General features: G+C 29.6%; 1 protein-coding gene across 2 annotated transcripts in view; it reads right to left on the bottom strand.

The window, feature by feature from the left end:
• The window catches only part of LOC101236274 (mitochondrial basic amino acids transporter), a 35653-nt gene that overhangs the window by 6187 nt on the left and 13901 nt on the right, over positions 1–15565 (bottom strand). For both annotated transcript variants that reach the window (XM_065806298.1, XM_065806297.1), the window contains one exon: positions 12936–13188. In XM_065806298.1, the coding sequence (XP_065662370.1) occupies positions 12936–13188 (253 nt within the window). The remainder of the gene's footprint in view (positions 1–12935; positions 13189–15565) is intronic.

The raw sequence follows: 15565 nt of genomic DNA, 5'->3' as shown, positions 1-15565 counted from the left end.
ATAGTCTCTTTTGAGTATTTTTTATTTTTAAAAGATTGTTAGTGGTTGGCATAACGTTTTTTCCATTCACTCTCAATTTAGGCCCCAAGTTTATACTTGTTGAGCACTCTTATTTGTATTTTACATAACGTAAACATGGAAATAAACAATTTTAATTATTCCCTAAGATATATTTCAATCAAAAAAAGTTATACTATTTCTTTAATTGAAAAAATAGAACACTTTATTGAAAGAATATGTTGGAAAGGGTTCATTCATAAATTAAGTCCATTTTTGACCTCTATTCCCCCCCACCCCTTTCCAACGAATTCTTTCAATGTGAATTTTCTTGATGTCACATTTAACCTCTCGGAAAATTTTTATAGGTCTAATAGAAAAACCTAATGATGAATTATTATATATTAATATAAATTCAAATTATCCTCTCAAATCTTAAAAGAAATTCCTATTTCAATTTAACAATAGACTAAATCAAAACTCTTCTAATATAGGAACTTAATGTTATTTCATCTGCATGCTAAAATAACATCAAGACACTCTCTTCCAATCGACCATATAATTTTAAATTTGAAAGTGTGCTTTTTTGAACCATCTTTCTAAATTCGCTGTATTAAATAAATTTAAATAAGAGGTTGTTGTGGTTATGAAAAGTTATAAATTTTTTTTTAGTACATTTACATTTACTTTTTTAACTTTAATTTTTTTTTTTTTAATCAATCCTGATGTTATTTACATCAGTTATTTAAAATTTTATTTTAAAAGATTGTCTGGTTTATTGTTCTTGCTTTGGAAATGATCAGGGCCGTCCCGAACGGAGGGTAAAGAGGTATCCCCCTCCTTCCCCCAAGCTGTTGTATATGCATTTGAGTTAGCACATTAGTACATTTAGCATTTCATTTGGCAAGTTTTGAAGTATAGTTGGCGGATGTCAAATATAGAGAACCTTTTTTTTGTGTGTGTGTGTGTGCGAGTGTGTGTCTCTAGTTGGAAAAAAATGCATGCGCCCTCCTCCCTCAATGAGAGACCTCTTCGGGACGGCCCTGACAACAACCACGCTGAATAAGAAAAGCCAAAAGCAGCAGCATAGCTACAAACATGCCCGGCTCCTTTACGTTAAATTTTTATCAGGGCCACTAACCTATTTCATTCCGACAAAAAAATTAATACTCAAATAAATCAAAAAAATGCCTTTTCAAAGATTCTTTGCAAAAAATCTTTCTTTCTAAAAAGTTATAAACCCCAACTTTAAAAAAAAAATAAGGGTACAAACCCCCTTGCCCAGGAAACAAATTCACACGCATGTTTATCGGAACTACACAAACGCTGTCAAGATAAAGTAAAATCAAAGTAAAGTCTGAAAGATAAAGTAAAATCAAAAAAAAAAAAAAGGAAATTTTAAAAAGTGGAGTTTTCAAGTTGGCTATGAAAACAATTTTAAGACTTTTATTACATTTACATAAATGCTGGAATTTTCTGGTAGTAAAAGGTAGTAAAAAATCAATCGCAAGATTCCGGGACAACTGATAGCCGACAAACATCTTGTAAAGTCAAACTAACGTTTGAAAAAAAATTACAAGTTTATTCTAGAGTACTATTTTAATTGAACAAGATTTTATTTTTCTAATCATTCTTGTGCGGGTTGGACATCAACGCAACAAAAAGAAGGTTATTAAGGTGCCCACATTGTGGGCACCCTAACAGCCTCCTTTTTGTTGTGTTGCCTAATAACCTTAATAAATTGCTTTAAAAAATCTGGTAAGGAAAGCTGTTCAATCTTCTACTATAGGTTGTGAGCTCCACAACCTGTAGCAGAAGATTGAACAGCTTTCCCTACCAGCTTTTTTCAAATAGATTATATATGATAAAACTCAATAAAAGATAATATCTGATTAACGCTCCTTTAATCATATAAAATATATCAGATAGTTTAAATGACTTACAATTTTTTGAAAACTGCTTTAGCAGTCGATGTCCTTGCGGATAACAATAATGTTATATTGCGTCATATTACCATAACACAATACTTGATTGAAAAGGCAAATGTAAGGAAAAAAAACTGGAGAAAAAGCGCGCTCTAACAGTGACTTAGTCAAGGTTTACACATGCATGAATTACCCATAGCTTCGAAATTATGCCCCTTCTTCCCTTCCCCCCCCCCCTCCTCGACAAAGTTTCATTATGACGACTAACCTATTTCTACTCAACAAAAAAATAAATAAAAAATAAATGATTATTTAGCAGCCTCTATTAGCACTCATGCGGCAGGGAGCCCGTCTCTACACTACTAGTATATCCGCATGTTGACTATATTTGCCCCTAATTATTATAGTACTACCCTTTATGATACACGTGAAAAAAATCCTTTCCCAATCCCCCATCACAATAACTGCCCACATACATCAGAGTATTACTTGAAGTATTACCCAGACAAACAGGTAATGGATTTGAATACGCTATCTATCTCAAAATTTATGTTAAATCAGCATGAAATGACTGTTCTTTGAGAAAGTAAATACTTACATTTTACTTACTTACAAAGTAAAGTGTAAAATTTCAAAGATAAAAATTATTTTTACTTGTAATTGTAAATAACAATTTTTTTCAAATTACTTTTATGTAAGCTGTTTTTGCTAATTAGTTACTTTGTAAAAGTTATAAGTTACGTGTAAAATTACTTTTTACACGTAAAAGTAATTTGTTGTTACGATGTAGTTTTATTTTACTTTGTAAAGTAAGTGTTACTTTTTTTGAATATTATGTTTACGTAAGTTTACTTCATAAATAACTTTTTTTACATTTAAAAAGTAAATTGCATTTCGATATAAATTTTTTACATATTCATAACCAAAATTACTTCTCAAAGTAATTTACTTTACACGACTTACCATTAAAAGTAAGTTACATTTACAAGTAAAAATAAAAATGCAAACAACTTTTACTTATAAAAGTAAATTACTTTTTCAAGTAACAGTTACTCATATAAAAAACTTAATTAAGGTAATTAAGTTTTACACGTGGTATAATTTATGTAAAAAAAAAACAAATTACTTTTAAATGTAAGTAAATTATATTTTTTTTTATGAGTTATGTCAAGTAATTTACGCTTAAAAGTAATTCACGTTTTTACATCAAAATAAGTATAAGTGTTATCCCAAGAAAGCAGTTCTCGTATTTCATCAAATGTAATTTCTTTATTTTTGACTTATGTTGTTTGTTTAGAGCAATTTACTAGTATAGATGAAAATAAGTTATTTTATGGAGAAACTTAAAGCCATTGTCAACCATTTCTCGTAGACTTCTGAATTTTGAGTTTGAAAACGAAACAAAATCTGTACTGATTAATAAAGAAAGTAAACTTAAAAATGAAATCGCTAATTTGATTCCATCTATTGCTGTTTTCGAAGGGCGAAAAATATATATCAAACTATATCGAAATCACTATGATTGATGAAAAAGTGCACACTGCCTTATCTAACGCATTTGCTTCTAGTTAGCCATGATTTAGTGTATGTAGTCCAAACTTTTTAAATAACAATTTCAAATAAATGAAATTGAAATTGTTATTAAAAAAATCATTTCAACCATATTCTCCAGTTTGGTCTTTTAAACTTGCATGCTTGGATAAGGTGCTTGAATGCTTATTGCATATTGCATATAAAATAAAAATTAAATCTTGGCAAGCAAGATGTTTTGAAGCCAAGAATTCAGTAATAGAGCAAAAGAGTTTAATTCAGAAAAAGTTCTCGGATAAAGGTTCATGGTCTGATAGTAGATTAACCAAGATCAGGTGGTAGTGGGAACGCTAACGACGGTAATACAGCCAGGATAGCTTTTTTAAATGAAGACGTATTTAGTGAAATTACAGAAATTGATAAAGTGCTAATTTACAGATTGCATGTTAAACTTTGTTGCATTTTTAGTGATTTTGAATTAGACATTTTAAAATTTCGAGATTATTGCATAAACTATTAATACATGGATACCTTATAGTAGAAAAAATGGTACTGCCTATGTGCCTATGGTCTTATGTTAGAGAAAACTCAAGAGGCTTGTAATAACGATTTTAAGAGTTATCGTCGAGACCGTGTAAGAAAGATAAGTTAATTAAAATGCAATGAAGATGTAATAAAACAACTGTTTTGCACTTCTGATCCATTGGTGTCCAGTTGAAGAAAAAGAAAAAAAAAAATTCTTTTTTTTTCTTTTTTATTGAGTTTTAAAATTTTTATGTTTCCCGATATATAAATTTTAAGTTCTGTTTGTTTTGCGTTATTTTAAATTACATTAAATAATAAATCAATATATATTTGTATAGTTTTATTGTTATACAACAAGTAATAAAGTTATGTGTAAAAAAATTGATTGTTTAATTAATATGAACTTTAATTAAATATATTGTTATGGTTACTTAGTTTTGCTATGCAAAATTAGTAAACCATAGGTGATATACTGCTTAGGTACCAACTCATTCCTTTTATGATTAGGTACCAACTCATTCCTTTTATTTGATAAGATATCATTGGTGTAAGATAATAATAGATACTTTTCATATAGACATAGGTTGCATTTTTTAATCGTAAGATTGTAAGATCTCCAACGTTTTACAACTTTTCATTCAATTGTCGAGCTTATATTACTTTCTTTTAACCTCCATATTTCCTCGGACAATTTCATTTTTATGTATTTTTAAATTTTGATATTATAAGATTCTATATGGTTAGCGTATATAAGATTAAATGTGGTTGCACTAACTCCAAAATACATTTTTTTTTATTCTCGTCCGGAGGGTCTGAGTATAGAAAAGCTTGATGCACTATGTTACTTACAGGACACTGTTGATTTAAACTTGGTTTAAAAATGCAATCGCAATCTTAATTGGAATTTGGAGTGCTGTTTTTTATTAAAAGATGGTTGTGCGAGTTAACAATAAATATGATATTTGGCATACACCTGTAACTCACCTTTAGAGTATTTCTATTAAAAATGTTGTGGCATTTATGGTCAATTGGAAAATGTCTATTAATTCCAAAGAGTATTTACCAATTTAGGTAAAAATATTTTTATTATATGTAGGGTTGAACCAGAAAATATTAGGCTTACGGTTTTTTTAAAGAAATTTGAAGACTTTCAGAATATAACTAAATATAAATTTGTAACCAGACTTTTTTAATGCATCTTGATACAAATGGACGTTTTTTCAACACAGTTTTGAAACTTAGTTTTAAACAATTAGTGCATGACATTAGCTCACCATAAAATGTTTTTCTTAAAAAATATTGTTTGGGTAGAAGTAATAACATTAAAATCGGTAGATAAAAAGAATAACATAAAGTCAGAAAGGGCCAAGAAAATGCCAAATCTAAGTTTTAAAGTGACTTTATTAATTACAACGAAAATTAAGACATTCAACCGCTGACGTCATTTAACTGCTGACGTCATTCAACCGCGACGTCAATAGTAACATTTTTATTCAAACTTTTAAAAGCTAAACTTTATTTTTGAAATTTAACATCATTGAATTTTGGGAATAAAATCAAAAATCAAATCTTTTAGGGTCAAATCTTTATCCAAAGTCCCAAAATTAAAGAGCACTAAGAAAATCTTTTAGTTACTCAAAACTATCAAAAAGACTTTGATAATGACTACAAATTATTTTTGGATTGTTCTTGATAAAACCATTCTTTCTGAATTTAAAACAATCCTTATTGTTTAGGACCACTCAATACATATCAACTAATAAGCTTGGCATCGTTCAGCTTTTGGCTGTATAGATGGAGTGCATTGTTCTCTGTATGTCTTTTAGAAACCCAATACGATTATTTTTGTTACAAACAAAGTTATTTCTAAGGGTATTTGAGCAGTTTGGGATTATAAAAGAATGTTAATGGAGTGCGTTTGGCTTAGTGAACAAATTATTTGCAAACTCAATCATATGCAAAAAAAAACCTCATGGTTTTTTACCAGAAACATTTCATTCAATAAGTAATAGATAAAAAAAATTGGAATATATACTATTTGTAATTCATCAAACCCTTGACTTTCTTGTGTTTTAATTTCTAAAATTTAATACTTAAAACAAATCATTCAGTTTTCATGTATGGGTCAATATCTAAACTAAAATCAGTTATGAGAGTTCTAGAGAAGATTTAGAACTTTTTTTAACTTTGAGTTTTTTGCTAAAGGGTATCTGTAATTTTCATTATTAAATTTTCATATACGGAAGAGCAATACTAGTTTTTCACTTTTTCGCTATTAGAAAAATATAATAATTTGCTTAAAAAATTTTGTCCCAGCGGGATTATTTGTAATATTGTTTTAAATATTTTTATTATTGTCTCTAATTTAATAATATTTTCTAACATAAAATATTGCCCAAGCGGGTAATTGGTAAAATAGTAGGGGCAAGTGAAGCTATAGAGGAGTGCATCATATAAAATTTGAAATAAATCTTAAATAAAAGTACCGTTGACAGCAAGCGTATCCAACTTATAAGCTTTTATAAAAGAAACGCAACAAAAATCTAAACAAAACTATTATAAATGAAGAGATATTAAACGGTATTAAATTAATATAGCATAATAAAAAAAAAACTTTTTGTCATTATCTTGAACTTTAAAGCTTCATATACTAACACTGTACGATAATATCTCATTTTTGAATTTACAGACTGATAAAGTTATGACGTCCGTTCGATTCTGACACAACTTTTTTTTTTAAAGTTCGTTAAAATCAACTTTAATATAAAATTAAAACCAAGTTTAAATTGCTGTTTTAAACTATTATTGTTTATAACACTGAAAACTTTAAATCTCTGCATCACATCGCATTACTATATTTTCTATATGAGGCTGGTTACGTTAAAGCATCTGACAGAAATTAGCTAGCATTTCTCGAAACCATTTGCCGTTATACCAGTTTTCCATTTGTACAATGTTCTGACGAAACCTTTTACCATGCTTAACATCTCGCGAATTTTCGTAAAAAAAAAGGAGGGGAGTAGAAAATATTAAACTCGCGTGATGTTTTACAAGAACAAGCTGATCCACCAGTTTACTGTAGAAAACAGAGGAACTAAAATCAGCATAAATAAATCACAGTTTTTTTGTTAGTTAATTTTTTAGTTACCCTAATAAGATCTAACGGTGTTGTCAGATACCACAGAAGAACATTTAACCAAGAAGTTAACGCATTCTTCCTTACTGATGATACAAATATGCCAAGAGCTTCCATTGGATCTCTTGGCATAATAACCCTGGATCTCTTGCTTATAAAACAAGCGCTCTAACCACTGCATAATAACTGCATCCCGATAAAACAGTGTATGTAATTAAATGCAAAATATCTTATAAGTTTGCTGTAGGTTCTTTCATACAGAGTATTTGATTGGTTGAAATGAAAATAAGTTTCCATTGTGCTGCAACACAACTTGCGTACTATTAAATGATACATTAAAGAGCATTCAATCCTCTCCCTTATACTGAAAATTAGAAATATTGAACTTTTGATGTCATTAAAAAAAGTTTTCTTTCTTCAGTAAAAAGATTGAACAGCACCATTGCTCGCTTGTGATAAGTGGTAGTTTTTTTAAGCAGTAGCTAGCAGGTTTCACGCTTTTAATCAAAACACAATGAGTTTCTTTGTCTAAGGGTTTTATTAAGGTCACGTACCAGGTTGTTTAGGTAACACTGAGTGATGAGACAGGTGGCATGTTTTTTTAAAAACTGATAAGAACTTTTTTTATTTTAACTAGAAGGTTTACTATCGGAATCAGGTCAAGGTATTGGTGTAGGAGGTTTTGTGGCAGAAATATCTTCATAACAATGAAGCAGACGACAGTACATTTAGATATTCAATGCTGTGCTTGTTCTTGCTATTTAAGTCTTTAGTGATAATCAAGCAAATGCAACAGTCTGTTAAAAAAAAAGTTTTTTCACCATACCTTGAGTTCATAAGAAAAACAGTCTGTGCAAGAATAATTACTTTAAATTAAACTATTTAAAAAAGGAACTAGAACAATTTATGCCATATTTATGAAGAGGCGAAGACTAATCACCATAAGGCCTGGTCGTTAACCTTACATTCAAATTAAAAATAATATAAATTTTTGACTTTTCTGTAAGGATTTTTTAATTCTTCAGATTTTTTCTGTTACACAGGTGTAACAGAAAACATCTGAACTATTTAAACATATACGCTTCGTACATGATAGAGTAATTTTTTTATCTAGTCATTACAGCCTTAAATCTTGGTTGTAAAAAGTTGGTTGTATACAGTTTTTTTGAATTATTTTAAATTATTATAAACATAATTATTAATTAAAACTTTATGTTATATCGAATACGTAGTTTTCAAGATAATTGATATGCTTAATCTGTTTCTATGCTCATTTAGTCCCAATCTACCCTATGTCTTATTGAATGCTTTAAAGTTCAAATGCTTTCTTAAATTTATTTGCAGCTGTAATTTTTATTACAATTAATGCAGTTTCAAAGTATTCCTCACAGGTTAGAATTAGTTCCAATCATAAAAAACGATGTCTAAAAAACCTAAATCCGGCATTGTTATTGAGATCAAAATTATAAAAAAATCAGTTAAAATAAAACTATTATAAATAAATGCTTGCGTATACTAGAGTTTGACCGTTTAACATCTAGAATAGACATTAGGTTTCGTGAATAAGTATATACTAGTTTGACCGTGAGATATCTAGAATGGAGTTTAGGTATTATAATTAAATTATGATAAAATGGGCCATTTTACTATTCCGATTACCAATTTTACCTTTTAATTAAGCATTATAATAACTTTAACTAATAAAGTTATTTTTTTAAACTTAATAAATTTAACAAGGAAAACGTTTAAGCAATAAAAAATATAGATTTATATTCGGATATATGTTTTTTAATTTAATTTTTAAAATCTTTTCTATCTATAATCATTTATATAATTTAGAATATATGAAGAACTTTACTTGCTCTTGGGAAAAAAATGAAAAACTGCTGTGATTAGAATCTGTCAAGGTGGTACACTACTAAAAAAAGTACTGATTTTGGAGTAAAAAGTTAAAATTTAGTATTTGGACTCATTTTATTCAAATTTTATGCTCTTTCATTTGATATAACCATCTTGTATTGTTTGATTGTATAAAACATTTAAAAATTGCATATTTCATGGGTTTGAGCCTCAGCCAACAAAAACAAAAACCCTTATTTAATCCCTAAAGTCTAAGTTAAAATAGCTTCTTTTAAAACAAAGCAGTAAATATCACCAAACTCAATTTTACTATAGATACCTGATAATACCAGCTTATTAAGCTTCCAAAAGGATCAACTACTATTAAAATATCTTCATGTCTAGACGCCAAATCTGAAAGAGTCTTTGAATGCCATCATAAGATCCAGAGTTCCAAAGAACACTTTTTTTTAGTAAAAAAATAGTTGAAATAAGAACATACTCTGCTGTTATTTGTTTTAATAATTGGACTAAAGGTATTTTGAGTGTTTTAAACTTTGACTGGGTATATAACAGTCATAACATCTATTCAATTTGACATATCTTCTGTGAAGCAAATGAAGCGAAAGTTAATACAAAAGTGTATAAAGCAAAGGAAAAAGTTAAGATCAGTAGCCATTAAGTAAAACTAATCTTTCATATGTTTCGAGGAGACAATAAACAATATATTACTTCTACAAAACTTAAAATGTATTTTTTACTACTTTTGATTTTTGAAATACTATGAAACGTAATATCTTTACATCACCTTAACAAAAATAGTACAATGTGTAAATAAAATTTTTATATATTTTGACATATTTGTTCAAAAATTTTAATTCTCGCAACTTTTCGCAAAATATCTTTTTATTTAATACAACGTGACGCTAGAATATTAGGGCTCTATTTCCCTAAAGAGGGTTACTTCTACGTTTTGTAATAATGAGAAAGTTTAACAAAACTTGGTATTGTTTCTCTTAAATTTTTAAAATTAAAAAACAAAACTTGTTAAACAAAAAGGAATAAAAAATCAAATTTGTTAAACTGACTGCTTAGAACATTATTTATTAAGTAATGTAGAATGGTATATGACAAAATAGCATGTCGTGACGTGAAAATTATAAGGTTTTATCTCCTATATTTTATTTAAGAAAACTTAACTTTTAGTTTTTATCTATTATATTACTTTTATGTTCATAATTATATAATGGTAATATATTAATCTCTTTTTTTTTATATATAACATTTAAAATAGTTTTTTTTTGTTGATTTCATATTTATTTAATAAAGTTGGAGTTAACAATTATTTATTAACCTATATATGAAGGGCTCAGTGGAAAAAGTACTCAAGTCACAAAATTAATGTTTTAAGAAAATTTAGTTTGATCAGAGATATAACACTTTAAAACAAGGATTTAAAATGGCTGATCAAAGTAAATTTTCTCAAAACATTTACTTTGTGACTTAAGACTTAAGTCATAAATATTTTGAGAAAATCTACTTTGATCAGCCATTTTAAATCCTTGTTTTAAAGTGTTATATCTCTGATCAAACTAAATTTTCTCAAAACATTAATTTTGTGACTTAAGTACTTTTTCCACTGAGCCCTTCATATGCAAATTAATTTCAAAGATTGTATAAGTAAAAATACATAAGATTAATTACAAAACATCAATAAAATAAAAAATATTTTATCAGTATAAACGCTAACAACTGTAAAATACTTAAACAAATAAAAACCGAAAGTTAAATTATCTCAAAACTTTTATTCTAACGTCGCGATAAGCATGTAACGCCACGATAAGTAGTGATCGACCGAAACCGAAATTTGAGCCGAACTGAAAGTACTGAAATTTTGGTTCAGTGAAGCCGTAGCCGAAACCGAAACCGATAATTCGGCCGAAATTTGAAATAGAATGTTTAAAATCCCTTAACCTTTTAAGATCACCGAATTAAAGCGAAAAAAACTATTTTACATATATCTAAGCAATCACCATGAAACATAATTTGATAAAAACTATGATATGTCAAGACATTTCAATAATTAAAGGTAATAATTGAAGTATTTTCTCTGCGGAATACATTTTTTTTCATGTTTTCTGGCAAAAGTCTGTTTCTTTCATTTGAAAGAATGTCTCCAGCAGTACAAAACAACCTTTTTACTTCGGTAGATGTTAGTGGAGGTCTAAGGAATCTCTTTGCTACTTTTGCCAAACCAAACTTTGCTTTTAATGTTGTTTTCTAATATAAATCTATGAAACTTCAGACCTTCTTCGGAGTTTGAATCAATTTTTGAGATATTGTCAACCCAACCAGGCATTGCAAATTGCAACATTTCAGCCCTCTATCGTTTCGTTCTGGTGTCAAATAAGAGTATTGTTCTTTTTTTAATTGTAATAGGTTCAACTTGATCTGAAGTTGGTATATTTTCAGGACTGCCGGTAGTTGTGAGTATTGCTTTTTCAGTTTGGAGATTATTTAGAGTAAACGACTTCTTAAATGTGATGAAAGTCCGCTAAGTGATTGAAGTTTTGGATTGTGCGATCCACGAGATATTTTCAAATTGCAGATATTGCAAGTTCCGTATTTGAAATCACTAGCTGTCACGGTAAAATGATTCCATAAACCAGTTTTTTATCGATTATTTTCCATTGTAAAATTTAGCACTGAGAAACTTTTGAGGAAACCATTGGTTTGGGTTGCTTTACTTAAATGTTAATTCATTTTAAGAATTATTTGAAAATAGTAACTTAAAACTATTATGTAACGTGATTTCAATTAAAATTTCTACAATTGTTATAATTAAAAATTGATTTACTAACAAACGATTACAATTAATAAACCGTCATGATCCCACTCTATTTTAAAACTTAAAAAAAATCTTATAAAAGTTTCGGTTCATTTCGGTTGCGGTTTGAACCGAAATTTCAGCCGAAACAGGTAAAGTAAAAAAATTGTTGAAGCAGAAATTTCGGTTTCAGTTTCGGCCGAAGCCGAAAGTTTCCGTTCACTAACGATGAGCATTTAACGTCACGATAAGCATTTAATGTACACATAAATTGTATTTTGTATCATACATTTCAAAACCAGTTCAAACGAAAAAAAAGTTTGCTTCAATTCTGTATTGGTATTAGAGCTAAAGAAAGAGCTTTTACAGCTTTGAATAGAGATAAAAACTGCTTATCCATTAGGTTCTATGAAAAAATAGTGAAAGTAAGTATTTATTGTACATAATTTAACTACTATTATTAAAAAAAAAAACTTTGATTTTTTTCAGTTCAAAACAAGTCAAGAATTAAACCCAATGGGCACGGTACGTTTTTAAACCTTCTTTATACGTTTTTATTAGGTTTAATCCTAATAAAAACATCTAGAGAACGTTTTAAAAACGTACCGTGCCTACTGGGAACTTTGTTTCTTTTTATAGTAATTTTTATGTTTCTCTTTTATTGTGAATTGAGCTTCATGCTCTGTTTGAAATAATTTTAGCTCTGAACTGATGTTTGTCTGTTAAATCATACTCAACTAGAATAAATAAAAAATAAATAATAATAAAGCATTAAAAAAGATATGCACCAATTAATTAATTCTGCTGCTTTTTTTCTTTGTTTTTGGAGATATAAGCAATGTTTGGCGGGATATTTGCTAATATCTAAGAACTAGTTGTCAAGGGACCTGTGAAACGGTCTATGGTTGTAAACATGAAACATAAAACCACAAAGCAGTATTTTTCGAAACTTATTTTAAATTTATTATATATTTATAATATGCAATTGGCATATCCTCGTTTTACCAGTCATAAGTATCTAGCATAACATCTTAAATTTTATATTTATTATAGATATATATAAGATCATATTATATTATAAGTATATAAAAGTATTTTATACATGTTTTAAGTATATAGTTATTAAAGTATTATGATATTAAAATAAAAATTTTACCATTATATAAAGTTGATTTTGGACAAGATTGAATTTGTAATCGAGTTTTAGTTAGTTCCAGAGGACATATAACAACTGTCTGAATTGCCCCGGTAATCATTCCTGCGAGAAAAACATTTTTTGTCAAATGACGATCACCAATATTGTCGCCAGCCAAAAAACGAATGCTATTACCATAGGAACTAAATACAACAGCATTCCAAAATGCTGTTCCAATGAGAGGTGAAGACATACCTTTAAACAATCCAGAAAACTAAAATTAAAAATAAAATCTTATAGAAGAAAAAAAATTATATAAAAAAATACATATAATCACATATGGAACTATAGTTGGCAGTCGGCAAATATCGGCCAACGATGCTCTTTTTTTTTTTTTTTATAAGGTAGTTGGCGAAAATATTTTTTTGGGCTTTAGTCGGCAAAAAACAGATACGTCACCCCCCCCCCTACCTCCTTCCACGCCATTAAAATGTCTTCGGGACGACCCATGGTTAATAGTTAATAGTTTCGGGACGGTCAGTTAATAGTTTTTTTTACTAGATTCGATCATAAAAGCTGTATTAAATTCCGATGACGTCTTTCTTTGAGCGAGGTCAGGTCATATCCATAGTTTATTTTCATAAGGCAGTTACTTTAAACTATGGGCTATCCTAGTGGCGCGTCTCTGGACTCTCTAAGATCTTTAATGTGGGTTCCAACTTGAGGCAGAGAGTTCGAAATAAAGGCGCACTTACGTTAATGTATAATTTTTTCCATAATGATGCATTACGCGAAATGAGTCTTTTTAGCATGCCAAGCATCTTGTTGGCCTTAGAGATAGCAGTGCATACCTGGGCGTCTTTTTATGAGATTGTTGCTAACTATGATTCCTACATCACGTCCAGATGAGGTCAATTCCAATTAAGTTGAGTCAATTTATCAACGCCAAGCATTGTATGGGTGTGCTTTTTATTTAGGCAACCGATGTGAAGAAATTTTTATTTAGAAATGTTTAGCTTCATGTGCCAAACTCTTATCCACTCAGTTATAGCATGTCAATTTAGAGTATAGTACAGTCATTCTTTTTGGGGAAAAAACCATGCTATTTTTGTCTGATCAAATTTCTGTCAACAAGGTGCGCTAGGATGACATACCTAACTATATTTTCCAGTAGTTTGCACTTAACAGAGGTGAGACTGATAGGTTGATAATTGTCCGTGTCGGTAGTCAGGCCTTTTTTTGAATATAGTAGTAATGTTGGTACATTCCATGCAGTAAGAACCTCACCTTGGTCAAGTGATTGCTGAAACAGAATGGCTAAAAGTGTTACTCATTCGGATGGACAGCTGTGTAAAACTTGTGGATAGATATTATCAGAACCTTGCGTTTTATTTAGATTCATTTCTCTAATAAGTTGCGCGACTCTAGTATCAATATTAATATTTCCGATTTTAGTGTTAGTTTTGCTAAAAGGTTTGCAGAGAACCAGACTAGATGCTGAATTGGAGACGCTTTCGAAATATTTGTTGAGAATGTTTGCTCGTTGCTGTTTGTCGGTCGTTGTCAAGCCGACCAGAGCCTAGACCAGAGCTATTTAGTAAGGTGCTAACACCAATTTTACTCTTGTTTTTGCTATTAATATACGCGAACAGATGGTTATTAATATACACGAACAGATGGTTATAATTTCTTTTATCATGAGCAAGGTTCAAATTAATTTTTTATGCTAGTTTCTTCTAACTGCTTTTTACTTGCGTTTTTCTAAGTCGTTGAACCTTCATTTATTTGCCATATTCAGATACCATAGCCGTGATTTTAGGTCTAGATAGTTGCATAAACTCTTTGCATATCTAAGGCGCTGTCAATTTTTGAGTTGGATGTCGTCTTATAATTGGGATTGACTTAACACAAAGTTTATTATAAATAGACACAATGGTATCGTAAGCATCATTTATATTTTTGTTGGCTAGTAATGGTGTCCAATCAATATTTGATAGTTTAGCAGACATAGCTGTGAAGTCATCTTTTCTATAGTAAAATGTTGGAGCTGGTAAATTTAATTGCCCAATCGGTAGGAAGATTATAAATCCAGAGTAGACTTAAATGAGTTTGGTGGGCTACACCTAGTGGGGGCCCCAGTCTAATGTTTAATACACTGATAGGATTTTTGCTTACATTATAGTCAAGTGTGTTTTTTGTGAGCCATCGGATATAATAAAAAAAGGAAAAATTGCGTGTTGAAATAAAAACTCGTCGGCTAAAATGTTAATGAAAATGTGTCCTGGGCTGTTATCTGGTCCAAACACAATGAACGATTCTTCTGGAGCCCATCTTATGTAGGGATAGTTAAAGTTGCCAACTGATGTTATAGTTGCCAAATGATGTTAAAGTTGCCAAATGATGTTAATAAAGTTAAAGTTGCCAAATGATGTTAAATGCACCCAGCTACTGTCTTGTAGAAGGCCTCCTAGGCAAAGACTTAAGGGGTAAACAGATTCTATCTGTTGACCAGCATTGCACCCCTTCTTCATCTATTAGGCTGGCGCAGATGTATTTTTAATACATTGTTTCCAGTTTAGGATGCTGAATGCTGGATCTTCTTGACTCAATACATGGGTTTGCTTGTGTCACTGTTTTTATGACTAGGCAAC

This window comes from Hydra vulgaris, chromosome 09, assembly GCF_038396675.1.
Source record: "Hydra vulgaris chromosome 09, alternate assembly HydraT2T_AEP".
NCBI classification, from domain to species: Eukaryota; Metazoa; Cnidaria; class Hydrozoa; order Anthoathecata; family Hydridae; genus Hydra; species Hydra vulgaris.
Note: the sequence above shows the minus strand (reverse complement) of the source record. Positions and strands in the feature narration are given on the sequence as shown.